The sequence below is a fragment of the Lactuca sativa genome, chromosome 8, assembly GCF_002870075.4.
Source record: "Lactuca sativa cultivar Salinas chromosome 8, Lsat_Salinas_v11, whole genome shotgun sequence".
Lineage (NCBI taxonomy): Eukaryota > Viridiplantae > Streptophyta > Magnoliopsida > Asterales > Asteraceae > Lactuca > Lactuca sativa.
In genome coordinates, this window is record NC_056630.2 from 106,906,769 (window position 1) to 106,920,778 (window position 14,010).

A 14,010-nucleotide genomic window follows, 5' to 3' on the forward strand; every position below is an offset into this window, starting at 1 on the left:
CAAAAAGAAAAAAAGAGAAAGAGGACGAGGAGAAACAAGAACAAGAACCCATATTCAGCATCCTCATTTTTTTCTCAAATGCTAAATAAATATATTATAACATAATTTTGATCTTGGTTTAAATTTCCATAGAATATATATAAAAAGATTAGGGTTTTGATGGGTACATTCGAAAGCTGGAGAAGAGCCTATGGAGCTCTCAAAGATTCCACCACCGTTGGCCTTGCAAAAGTCGGCAGCGATTTCAAGGTTCTTCGATTCTTCCATTTAAACCACCCTTTTTCAATCCAAGTATAATTCTTTTTCTCAATTTCCAACTTTCAATTGAAGGATCTTGATATCGCCATTATCAAAGCTACCAATCATGACGAATGCCCTCCAAAAGACCTCCACGTTAAAAGTAAGCTTTTTATTTCTTTCCTTCTAATTCTCAGCTTTCTTCAGGAATTTTTTAAATTAAAAATTCTTTTGTTCTGCATGCATGTTAGGGATTATCGTTTCAACATCTTCTGCTGCACCACGAGCAGACGTCGGATATTGCATTCATACACTTTCCAGGAGATTGATGAAAACGAAGAACTGGATCGTAACGTCTTCTTTTTCTTTAATCTCATGTTGTCCCCATTTCATTTTTCAAAGCAATCCCATTTTCGATTTTCCGCTCATTTCATTTGTAGGTTGCAATGAAGACATTAATGGTGTTCCATAGGATTTTACGGGAGGGTGATCCTAGTTTTAGAGAAGAGTTGCTAATTCATTCTCGTCGGCGACACATTTTCCAAATTCAAGATTTCAGAGATGATTCGAGCCAGCTTGGTAAACAATAAAGATATCAACTTTATCCATTCTATCTATATTTTATTTAATCGTCTTATAATCATTGCGTTTTCTGACACGTTTCAATTCCCGAAAAGCTTGGGATTGTTCTTCATGGCTTCGAACGTATGCCACATTTCTTGAAGAACGATTAGAGTGTTACAGAATCGTGGGATTCGACATTGAAACCGAGCGTTTAACAACAGCTCCAGGAATCAACAAGGTTTGTCGGCGTTTGTTACGTTCACAAAAACCTCTATAAAATGGGCGTAATTAACCTCAAGTAATATTTATGAATTACCACAGGCATATAGTAGAACACGACTCATGAACATTGACGAACTACTAGAACAGCTACCTGCAATGCAACAACTTCTCTATCGTCTCTTCTCTTGCCAGGTGAATGATTGATAAACGTTAAAAAAAAGGATCAAAATTCGAATCATGATACTTTTTTCTAATTATAAAGAAATTACACAATTTTTTTTTGTAGCCTGAAGGAGCAGCTTATCATAACCAGCTTATACCACATGCATTAGCTCTTGTAATCAAAGAAAGCTTGAAAATCTATTGTGTAATCAATGACGGCATAATCAGACTCGTCGAATTGGTACCATTTTCTTTATTAGTGCTGATCGTTTGATTTAGTTTATATATCCATTTGTTGGTAATTAATTAACAATCTTTAATATCAACCAGTTCTTCGACCTGGGGAAGGACGAAGCTATTGCCGCTATAAACATTTACAAGAGATCTGTAAAACAGGTTGAGCGTCTTTATTTCTTTCCCTAATTCTCCTATATTTGGTTGTTGAAAAATATTTCCACGAATCAGACCGAACAACTTGGGGAGTTCTACAATCTGGGTAAACATATGCGTCTTTCAATGAACATCCAGTTTCCAACATTGACTCAGGTTTGGTTTTTGTGAATTGTATATTTGTGAACAATGAACCTGATTCTGATAACATGTTTTAAAATTTTCAGCCTCCACCTTCGTTTCTTGCTACAATGGAGGAATATGTGAAAGGAATTTCTTCGAATGGTTCTGATTCGGATAAGAAACTGGTGAGACTTTATCGTGATCTTTTCGGTTAACATATATTCAAATAAATTGAGAATGAATTCTATTTGTTTCTTTATTTGATCTAAAACTGAAGGAGCATGATCAAGATGTCGCAAAAGAAACCATGGAACCTGTAACTCAAGAAATCAAAGAAATTGAAAACGCAGAGGTACTGCAAGATCAAGAACCAGAACTGAAGCATATACGGAAGGTAGAGGAGGAAGTTCTACCACTCATAGTCATTGATGATGATGATCCTCCAGTGAGTACTCTCTACTCAAGTTCTCAATTTGAAATGACCCATTTTGCAACAGATGCATGCATATGATCATATTGTAAGTTATTCTCGCACTAATGTCTACATTTGTTGTAGGGTTTGGATGAAGCAGATCCAAACAAGTTAGAAATAGAGGATAACGATGCATCGATATTGGCTCTTGCCATTGTTCAACCTAGTATACCATCAGATCTAACATGTTCTAAAACCGAAAACACCTCAAGCTGGGAGCTTGCACTCGTGCCCTCAACAAGTAATTACCCTAATAACACCAGTCCTATATCACATACCAAAATGGTTAGTGATCGATGGTTTCTCTTAATGGATAATTTGCCATTGGTTCAAGACTCATAGTCATATGATTTCACTCACAGGGTGGTGGTTTCGATAGGCTACTATTGTACAGTTTATATGAAGACGACATGGCTAAGAAGCAAATGCAAACAGGTTGTAACCCTGGTTATCAATATGGCATGCAACACGAATCATTTCAATACCACCATCCTCTACCACAACAAGATCAGATGAAGGTCGTGATGCAACAACAACAATATAACATAAACCAGGTGTCATACCAACAACAATATCAAGAACAATATCACCAACAATGTTATCAACAACGACAACATAATAACATCTTTGTTCCATATAATCAGCAACAATCACAACCGTCGAATCGGTCTGCACAACAATCGATGCCGAATCAAAGACCGAACCACTTTGGAGATGGAATCGACTGTCCACATGGGAATCGTGCATTGATATAGACTCAACATGTTTAATGTCCATCGATCCATGCATGTTTTATCATGTAACATCCATAAAATTTCAGTAAAATTTAAACTTTCCAAAAAAATCCTTTTTCTAGAGAAGTATTTGCAAAACCGTTGTCTCCAAAGCATCTATTTAAAACCGAAATCATTTACACATAGTTTTTAGAACATTCACATTATCAGAGTTTACCAGAAACTAAGTCCAAAACGCGAGGATGTGTACGGTCACACCTTCGCCTTGCCAAAACTTCTGAAGCACCTGAAACAATAAACTGAAACCATAAGCATAAAGCTTAGTAAAGTACCAACACACAAACAACAGCACATATATAAATAACAACACGTATATCAAGCCTTCAGCCTGACTGGACCGCCTCGCAGGCCCTACAGCCTATCTGGACCGCTCTCAAGTCTTCGACATGACTAGACCGCCTCGCAGGGCCTACACCCTATCCGGACCGCTTGTCGGGCCTTCGGCATGACTAGACCGCCTCGCAGGGCCTACACCCTATCCGGACCGCTCTTGAGCCTTCGACATGACTGGACCGACTCGCAGGTCCTATAGCCTATCCGGAACGCTTGTCGGGCCTTCGGCCTGACTAGACCGCCTCGCAGGGCCTACAATCTATCCGAACCGCCTTGGGTTGGCCTTCAACACAAATCAGGACCGCCTCAACCCGATCACACATACACACATGTCGACATATACATAACTCATAACCACATAATCAATCAACAAGCAAGCACCAACCATATAGATCAATAAGCATAACATCATCCTATCTACTAGGATACTGATCTAACAGATCATAACAGCATAGCAACATCCTATCTACCAGGATACCGATCTAACAGATCATAACAGCATACAAGCATACGATAACCAGGATAACAATCCAGATGGTCGCCCTTGGTGCCTTCGACCCATATGTATAGTGAGGAAAACTCCCCTCACGCTGCCGAAGCATCCAAACGATCCCTGACCGTTGACTGTCAGATCCCGAGCCACCATCTTCAAGACAACACCCCATCAATAGTTGATTCCATAAATAATCTCTGACTGCAGATCCGATATCATACCCGCGCTAACAAACACCAACATGACAATCCATCAACATCTAGCCACTAACCATACTATGAGTCTGATTTAGGGTAAAATACCTTTTTACCCTTCCTCAAGTTTTGCCCAAAGCCAAGGCCCAAACTAGATAACAAAAGGTCCAGTATCAAAATTAACTCCTTAAGTCCAATTATTGCCCGATTTTCCAAATTGGGCCTAATGGCCTTCATTCAAGAAGATCCAGCAAACTAAAAGCCCAAACCATAAAATCCCAGACGGTCCATCACAACCCAATGCAAGCCAAACCCAAATCTTAATCCAAAAGCCCAAACGACTTCAAGCCAACACTTGTCCCAATTTTCCAAATTGGGCCCAACTTCTTATTAGGCCTTATCCAAAGGTCTTATCCTCTACTTAGCCCAAGACATACCCATCCAGATAAACCATTAGGGCCCAACAGATGGTCGGATACCCGAAGCCCAACAGGAGGCGTACGCGGGGCGTACCCCTTCGGTACATTGGGCGTACCTCGCCTCGCATTAACCCATTACGAGGGGTTTGACTCCGAACGCGGGGCGTACAACAACTTACGCAGGGTGTACCCTCGTAGAGACCAAAAGCATGATAAGTGCTTAATAACTTAAGCACTTAAGCCTGAATTTCAGATCCAATACCCAAATGTGCTCTAAAACCATAAAGTCTCAAACTTTAAGACTTTGGTCGACTAAAAAGGGCTTAATACATGGTCTTAATCCATTAAGACCTTTTACAAAGAACTAGGGACCAAACTAGCTCAAAGGACCTCATTTTTATGCCTTAAGAACCATCCTAGGGTATGAAAGGACAACTTAACTCGACCAAAACAAAGCATGCACAATATTGGGAGTCTTGGGACAAGAAGAATGCCAAAAAGTAACCAAAACAAGATCTATACAATCCAAGCATAAAGGTAGAAGCTTTATACCTTCTAAAGCTTCCCAAGATGGTGTAACCCCAGATCTACAAGCTTGATTCATTCCTTGACTCCTTTGATGCATTAACTTCTTCTTTTGGAACACAAAAACTACATCATAAGCTCAAGATGCTCACTATGGGGATTAGGGTTTACTCAAAATGGCTCAAGAACTTGGAGGCTAGAAAAGATGGGAGGAAATGGTCCATAAGATGCTTAAATACTCCACAAATCTTAAAAGTTAGGGTTTCACCCGGGAAATCGTAGGCCCAACATACATATATGTATGCCCAATGTACTAGGGCACACCCTAGTATGCTTTGCATACTCACATGTATGCCCAACGTACTACTCAAGTTCCCAAAATCACAATTTTGCCACTAGGACCTCCCTTTGCCACTTCTTTCCAAACCAAGGGCCAAAAATGACATAATTAAACTCCAAGGGATGAATTTGAAGTTACTTGAAAGATGGGGTGTTACAACTCTCCCCCACTTAAATTCGATTTCGTCCTCGAAATCATTCTTTACTAACCCCAGAAACCCAACATCCTGAGGGCCACATTCACAACCATGACGTATGACGATCTTCTAAGAAGACTAAATCCATAGAAAATTCCAACCTGAACAAAATAAATCCATAATCCCATACAACCAATCAACCCTACTTCACCTGAAAATCTTCAATCCAGAATCTTGAATTTGGTCTGACTCCCCGACAGACCACTCCTACTAACCATCGCTAATTCCCTTCCCTTTATTTCCTAAACGGAGTACTTAACCCTGGAAACCTGAGGTTCCTACCAGAAAACAGAACCATAGATCATACTCTGTTGCCGACAACTCTTTACTTGACAAAAGAGATTCGATAATCCTTCTAAAGAAAGCTAATTCTTATGGCAAAATTTCCTAGTATATGATGAACAATGGGAGACAACTAGGAGATGAACCTTCTTGTTCCGACCAACAATGCTTCCTTTAACTCCCGAAGCAATATACACATCACTGCTAGCCCATAACCACAAACACCCATGACTGGTCCAATCATCCTCGGGGTGGAATACCAATATGTCGAACCCAATAAACCATCGGGTTGAAGTTCTCAGGGTTTGTTGGTAGGCCTGGCAATAAAGCAGGTTTTACCTTGATCCGATCCAAACCCTTAACAATTATACGGGTTTGGAGCATAGTTTTTGATTCGTTTACCCGTTAATGACCCATACCCGCTAACCCTTTTATTAAAAGGGTTGGGTATGGATCATCACCGATCCGCTCCATTTATAACCCGCCCCATATAAATTTTAGAATTATACATTTATATTTTATACTGCCTAAATTTTACTTTAAATTCCAATTGAAAGTCAAAAGAGAAAAGGAAAAAGACTAAACTATTTATACATAGGACTCGGGGACTTAACTTCTAGACTTCTGGTCTTCTCCCAAGAATCATGATGTCATTTCATTTATATTTCATCATGTACTCACCAATTTCATTTATAAATCAATAAATTCATTTATCAACTGGAAGAAAGTTTGTAATTGTTATTCTCTATCAACACAATCGAGGGTCAAAAACCAATTGGAAGTAACTACAATAGTTATTTTAATTCCAATCGAAAGTCTTCAAGTACATAATGTGTTTTCTAAATCAAAATTTGTTTTATTTAACAAATATGATTTTATGATTTAAGTAAAATGTGCTTTATTATTCAAAAAACCTACAGGTTACAGGGCGGGTTTGGATATCTGCTGATTCGGTAGACAAGGGTATGGGTTCGATTATTCAAAACCCTGCGGGTTAAGGGGCAGGTTTGGATCGGGTTTTGGAATTTTTTAAAAGGGTTTGGATCAAGGTCGATTCACTCCTAACCCGCCCCATTGCCAGGTCTATTTTTTGGCTTACCGCTCCCCTTAAGCCTCAGTGCCAACGAATTACAGTCGACCCTCATCAGGTACCTTGGCCTACTGCATAGAGCATGACCGCCTCAACCCACCCAAATACAATGTGTCGCCATAGACAATAAGGAGAAAGATCTAACCCGGTACCCAGAACCTGAAAGACAGGGACATTCTAACCCAAAAACCCTCGATTTCACCATCAATGACATCACACCATTTTCCTGAAACTCGCAACTCGCACTACAAACCAAAAGATTCCCCCACTTACCTCACTGACCTCCAGAATGCATGCCCTACACGGATACACGTGCGATTTCCAACGCAAGTTTCAACTATAAGCCATCCCGAAATGGCCATCCATGAATCCACCCCTAGTTTCGGGCTGAAAATACCACAAATCATGAAGAAAAGATCCACAAACAAGTCGATAGCGAACCTCTCCCAATCTGAATCCATATGATACACCAAAACATTAGTATAACCTTTGACTATTTGCCATGCCATTACCAACCTACGAAACTAAGAAAGAAGATGATCAAACCAAGAACTTCCGCATTTCATCTGATCCCTAACAACAACTTGGGAACATTCTAGAATACGAAGCAAACATTCCACATATTCATTCTGGTACCTGACTGGCACTCCCAACGGCCCTTGACCGTTCCCTATCCAAACCAACTGATTTATGGGTTCTCTGATCCCTATCAACGCGTCATTACCTAGAGTATTACAAATAGATTAAATGAATAATCATGACCATTAGGCCCACAGCCCATGACTGGAATGCTCCTGATCTCACACGGACCTTGTCGGTGTTACATTGCTTGCCTAACCTTATGGGTCCTAAAGATACTCTCCTCCTTTCACTACCTTGAGGGGACCTAATCACTGTCCCACACAACATTGAATGTGCACCACTATGTTGCAGCCCTACCATGTACGATTCACTTATATAACAAGCTGCTACCCAAGCAAAACCTTACGAATCCATGGTCGCACCCAGCCCGAGGATAGGATAATGGTCGAACTCTTGACCCAATTCGAAGGCTATAACCCAACAAAACCATGCATATTCTTAGGGAAACCCAAACCTCGTCCAAAAGGAAAGACTTCCTGAGATAAAGCAACACACCACCTCCATCAATAACATAAGACGTCCATATCACCGATTGAAACAAGATCTCATACTTGATCGAGACTGCACGGATCCTACCTGCACGAAACTAGCCTGAGAAGACTTCTAAGGCGATCTCAAAGTTTGCCAAACCCGAGTCTGCTATGAATAAGAAATTCCACTCTACTATTGAGGGCGAACTTCCCCAAGGACCAAGGGAAAACATAAACACACTGCACTAGAGGGTGGGTGGGTGATGCATTCCTTACTCTTAACTATTGCCTTTTAAATCCTTAGTGGAATTCCCGTTGAAAGAAGAAATCAATGACCAATGGTCGAGGACATCCTGAAACCTAAACCAGAGAATCACAAACCCACCTGGAGTTGAACATACCCGCTCTGGAGAGGTTCACCGATCAATATCCGCCCAACAAATCTGAAAACAGCAGTCCGAACAGCAACTGACAAAACCTGTAATGCCTGACACTCAACTTCAGAATTCCCAGTTCTCCCCCACTTAGGCTTCTAACTACCACCTAGTGGTTAGAAATCAACTCACGAATCAAACCGGCTCAACCAGGTATAATCATTCCTAACCATGGAATGAATAACATACGCAAAACGATCCTCCCGCTATAGATAAATCAGAACCCAAGAGAAACCTGAATTTCAGCTGAAGACTTTCGGTGTGCAGAATGGCATATAACGACCCCCAATAACCCAAAAAAAATAGCAGAAAGTCAACCCGGGATTTAATTTACCCAATCCAGCAAAATTCCAACATAATACAATTCCTGATACAACCCTGAAGAATACAGGGGATGACACACCCTCAAAGCATACAAAGAAATCATGATCTCCTCCTCCTGAGTTACCCTGACCAACGTGGGAGTACGCAGGAAGACTCCCCTTTGATCCCAGGTGACATGAACTAATCAACAGGATTCCCTTCCCTGCTTGCAATCCCAACAACAATCTGACGCTAAACTTTCCCGTCTCCCGAGATTTGGGGATCTTACTTGCCTCACAAGATACTCATGTCACTTCAATCCACATGCGCTTACCAGCGCTGAAATACTACCGCCAACTACTATGATTAACTGACCCCGAGCTGGAGATACAACCTGACCCTGGGGTCACAAGCCCGCTCACTCCTTCAAACTCGGAAAACTGAAATGGTACAACCCTTGCCATAGATAACGAAATTCCAATCCATCAATCAACCATCCTACTTCCAGGTTCAAAACCCAAGCCGATTATAATAATTGCTCCTTTCCTGAGTCCCACAACTCGCATTCCCAGCATCAAGATAAATCCCTGAGGCCTCAAACCAAAACTCACTAGGTCAGCACCACACAACCCAAAATCCAAGATGTCGTTGGGCTCACATACCAGGCCCATCCCCATGACTAAGCAGCTACAACTAAAAGATTGACAGGAACATAACCACTGCCGCAAACCATGGTGTCCAACCATGTTACCTTCCCTGACCAGCCCTTAGAATCCCAAAAGATCTTCCTTGGTTCGAGTATGGATCATGTGCTTTCAGTAGTATGGATCCAATACTACCTTCCACACCTATCCATCCTTTCCTCAAGAATCATATCGGGTCCTCAAAGTCCTAGTCATAAAATACTCTTGAAACCTGCTCAACCAAGAAACAACCGCACTAACATACTTCCTAGGCTATCCTAGGATCCCACACCCTTCTGCCATCAGTTGGTGAAGAACTCCTCACAAAGTCAGTTAGCTATCTTATGAACATAATCACACGCAACAAAGCTCAGATAATCCTTCGAGTAATAGACTCATCCCTACAACTGTTGGACTCCAACAAGAGCTCCACAATAGGTTCAACTACGTCACTCTGAGATATCCAACCTTTTTTCACATGTGACTTGACATATTCATTTAATGGCTAACCCACATCACTCATGAGTTCCACAAAGCACAAAGCAAGCAACATTCGTGCAGAGGAGCCGACTGGCGCTAAATACAATAAATATGGCAGGTCCTCTTCCGAAACCCCCGATCTCCTAATCTTAACATCTCGCGCGCATCTTCGCCATGCCTTCACTCTGTCAAGAGTGGCTAATCATTCCTCATCGACTCGCTGTGAATCACGCCCAATATAGGGAAACCACCGCTACCTTATCCAATAACGCGACTAGCCGACTGACCCCACACGATTCATCCATACCACACTTGCCACACGACTCTCCATTGGTACCAGATGACTATCGAATGGATACAACCACATGCCCCATAATTTAAACAATCTTAGGCTAAAAGATTCAATCCCACAACGGTTGGACTCAAATGAGAGATGCGAAGCAGGACCAAACCCCACAGCCTAAGATCCTTTAAACCATGTAGCATGTGACCTAGTGTATCCATTCAATAGCCAGTTCACATGCGAAAGAGTTACAAAACAACCAAACAAGGGAACTCTATAGGAACTAAGGCATCTCATAATCAGGCAATTCTATCAAGCAATTTCTGAAGATCCCTAACCTATCACTAGCATGTTGTTCTAACATATCATAATATCAAATAATAGTATGGTATTTTGGGGTCTACTTACTGGCTCCGGTTGATTGTCCATATCGCATCCTCCTTAAGTATTTTGAAAACCATTTGAAATTCATTTTGAAAATCTTTTCCGTAATTTGAGACTGGATTCACACGAGTGTTCCTCCAATTCACTCTAACCAAGGCTCAGATACCAACTTGTAACATCCATAAAATTTCAGTAAAATTTAAACTTTCCAAAACAATCCTTTTTCTATAGAAGTGTTTACAAAATCATTGTTTCCAAAACATTTATTTAAAACCGTAATCATTTACACATAGTTTTCAAAACATTCACATTATCAGAGTTTCCCAGAAACCATAAGTCCAAAATGCGAGGATGTGTACGGTCATGCCTTCGCCTAGCCAAAACATTTGATGCACCTAAAATAATAAATTGAAACCGTAAGCACAAAGCTTAGTGAGTTCCCCCAAAGTACCAATACACAAACATTAGCAATATGCAAACAACAACACGCATACTGAGCCTTCAGCCTGACTGGACCGCCTCGCAGGGCCTACAACCTATCTGGACCCCTCCCGAGCCTTCGGTATGAATGGACCACCTCGTAGGGCCTACAATCTATCTGGACCGCTCCCAAGCCTTCGACATGATTGGACCGCCTCGTAGGGCCTACAGCCTATCCATACCACTCGTCAGGCCTTCGGCCTCACTGGACCGCCTCGTAGGGCCTACAGTCTACCCGGACGGCCATAGGTCTGTTGGCCTTCAGCATAAAGCATGATCGCCTCAACCCGACTACACACACATGTCAACATATAGATAACTCATAACCACATAATCAATCAACAGGAAGGCACAAATCATAAAAATCAATAAGCATATCATTATCCTATCTACCAGGATATCGATCTAACAGATCATAACAACATAGAAACATCCTATCTACCAGGATACTGATATAACAGATCATAACAGCATACAAGCATACGATAACCAGGATACCAATCCAGATGGTCGGCCTTGGTGCCTTCGACCGATAAGTATAGTAAGGAAAACTCACATCGCGTTGCCGAAGCATGCAGACGATCTCTAACCGCTGACTGCCAGATCCCGAACCACCATCATCAAGACAACACCCCATTAATAGTCGATTCCATAAATAATCTCTGACTGCAGATCCGCTATCACCCTCGCGCTAACAGACTCCAACATGACAATCCACCAGCAACTAGCCACTAAGGCACTAACCATACTACGAGTTTGATTCAGGGTAAAAGACCTTTTTACTCTTCCTCAAGTTTGGCCCAAAGCCAAGGCCCAAACTAGATGGCAAAAGGTCCAATATCAAAATAAACTCCTTAAGTCCAATTATGGCCCAATTTACCAATTGGGCCTAATGGGCTTCATTCAAGAAGATCCAACAAGCTAAAAGCCCAAACCATAAAATCCCAAATGGTCCATCACAACCCAATGCAAGCCAAGCCAAAATCTTAATCCAAAGGCCCAAACCACTTCAAGCCCACACTTGGCCCATTACGAGGGGTTTGACACCGAACGCGAGGCATACAACAACTTACATGGGGCGTACCCTCGCAGAGACCAAAATCATGATAAGTGCTTAATGGCTTAAGCACTTAAGCCCAAATTTCAGATCCACTACCCAAATGTGCTCTAGAACCTTAAAGTCTTAAACTTTAAGACTTTGGTCGATTAAAAAGGGCTTAATACATGGTCTTAATCCATTAAGACCTCCTACAAAGAAATAGGGACCAAACTAGCTCGAGGGACCTCATTTTTATGCCTTAGGACCCATCCTAGGGTCGGAAAGGACAACTTAACTCGACCAAAACAAAGCATGCAAATATATTGGGACTCTTGGGATAAGAAGAATGCCTAAAAAGTAACCAAAAGAAGATCTACACAATCTAAGCATAAAGGTAGAAGCTTTATATCTTCTAAAGCTTCCCAAGATGGTGATAACCCCAAATCTACAAGCTTGATTCTTTCCTTGACTCCTTTGATGCATTAACTTCTTATTTTGGCACACAAAAACTACATCATAAGCTCAAGATGGTCACTATATGGATTAGGGTTTACCCACAACGGCTCTAGAAATTGGTGGTTGGAAAAGATGAAAGGAAATGGTCCATAAGATGCTTAAATGCTCCACAAACCCTAAAAGTTAAGGTTTCACCCTGTTCGTACGCCCAACATACTAGGGCACACCCTAGTATGCTTAGCGTACTCACATGTACGCCCAGCGTACTACTCAAGTTCCCAAAATCACCATTTTTACACTAGGGCCTCCCTTTTCCACTTCTTTCCAAACCAAGGGCCAAAAATAACCTAATTAAAATCTAAGGGATGAATTTGAAGTTACTTGAAATGCAACTATATGTATATATAATCACTACCAAAATGCAACTATATGTATATATGCATGGCAAATGACTCTCGTCGTCATAATCTTAAAATGTAATTATATGTAGGTATGTATAACTATATGTAGATATGTATATAACTTTTGTTGGTTAATTATATATCTTTTATTTCATATCCCTATTTATAACGTATCTAATAAGGTATTAATTAGAGTTTCATTATTGTCCCAATGTCATGATGAATTGAACTATTTGAATTACAAATGACAATGATACTCCTGCCATCACTGATCTATTTTAATCTTCTTCATCGTCAACAATGGGAAAATAATAATAACAAGAGATATTTGGAATTCAGTTGTGGGTTGTAATTGGAGCTAGCTGTAAATGTTATGATATTATTTCTTTTCTATGCATACATTTGTTAGGGTCAACACCGATGATTTGATGACTGTGAAAGTATTATCAACTAAGGTTTGTCTTCCAAGTTGATTGAATCAACATTGGTCCAAATTATAATTTTATGTCAAAAATAGAAAGAAGAATTTTGAACAAACTCCCAAAGGGCATCTGATATAGGCATATTTAGTCATATAATTTATATATTATCTTAATACTTTATGTTGATTTTATCTCATTTAATGAAAAAAAAAGAGCTTAATTAGTTTAGAATTTCATTGTCAGCAACAATCACATGCTTGGATGGAAAAGGAAGCGGAACTAGCGATTGGAAGCTTGGAGATTGGATTTTGAAGAAAGAAGGTTGTTGCCTGACAGCTTGACCACCCGTCAGTGTTTTAGCCATATCTCACAAACTATAACTCCGATTGACGAGATTCAAAATGTTCTAAAAACTAGACACAATTTCGGACGACTTTCATGTTTTGAGAAAATGTTGATTCCAAGAGAACTCGACGATTTGGGCCTCAACTCGACGAGTTTATCAGAAAGTTCGTGATTCTCGACGCTGACTTGCCTTACGCGGGATTTTAAAGACTGACTCGACAAGTTGGATCACAAATACATCGATTTGGCCCTGTTTTCAGAATTTGTATATAGAAACACTTCTCATTCGAACCCTAATTAATTGTGGAAGATTTGGACCATTTTTGGAGGCCAGAAGGGTTCTTAGAGCTGT

The 14,010-nt window shown here is 40.7% G+C and overlaps 1 protein-coding gene across 1 annotated transcript; it reads left to right on the top strand.

The window, feature by feature from the left end:
- Nucleotides 1-494: 494 nt before the first annotated feature.
- On the top strand, nt 495-3,008 carry LOC111897077 (putative clathrin assembly protein At5g57200). The gene is made up of 10 exons (XM_052766862.1): nt 495-816; nt 915-1,039; nt 1,123-1,215; nt 1,310-1,426; nt 1,516-1,581; nt 1,651-1,731; nt 1,803-1,883; nt 1,976-2,143; nt 2,255-2,455; nt 2,533-3,008. Exons 1-10 carry the CDS (start codon nt 684-686, stop codon nt 2,923-2,925), a joined length of 1,458 nt encoding a protein of 485 aa, XP_052622822.1. The 5' UTR covers nt 495-683; the 3' UTR covers nt 2,926-3,008.
- The last annotated feature ends 11,002 nt before the right edge of the window (nt 3,009-14,010 follow it).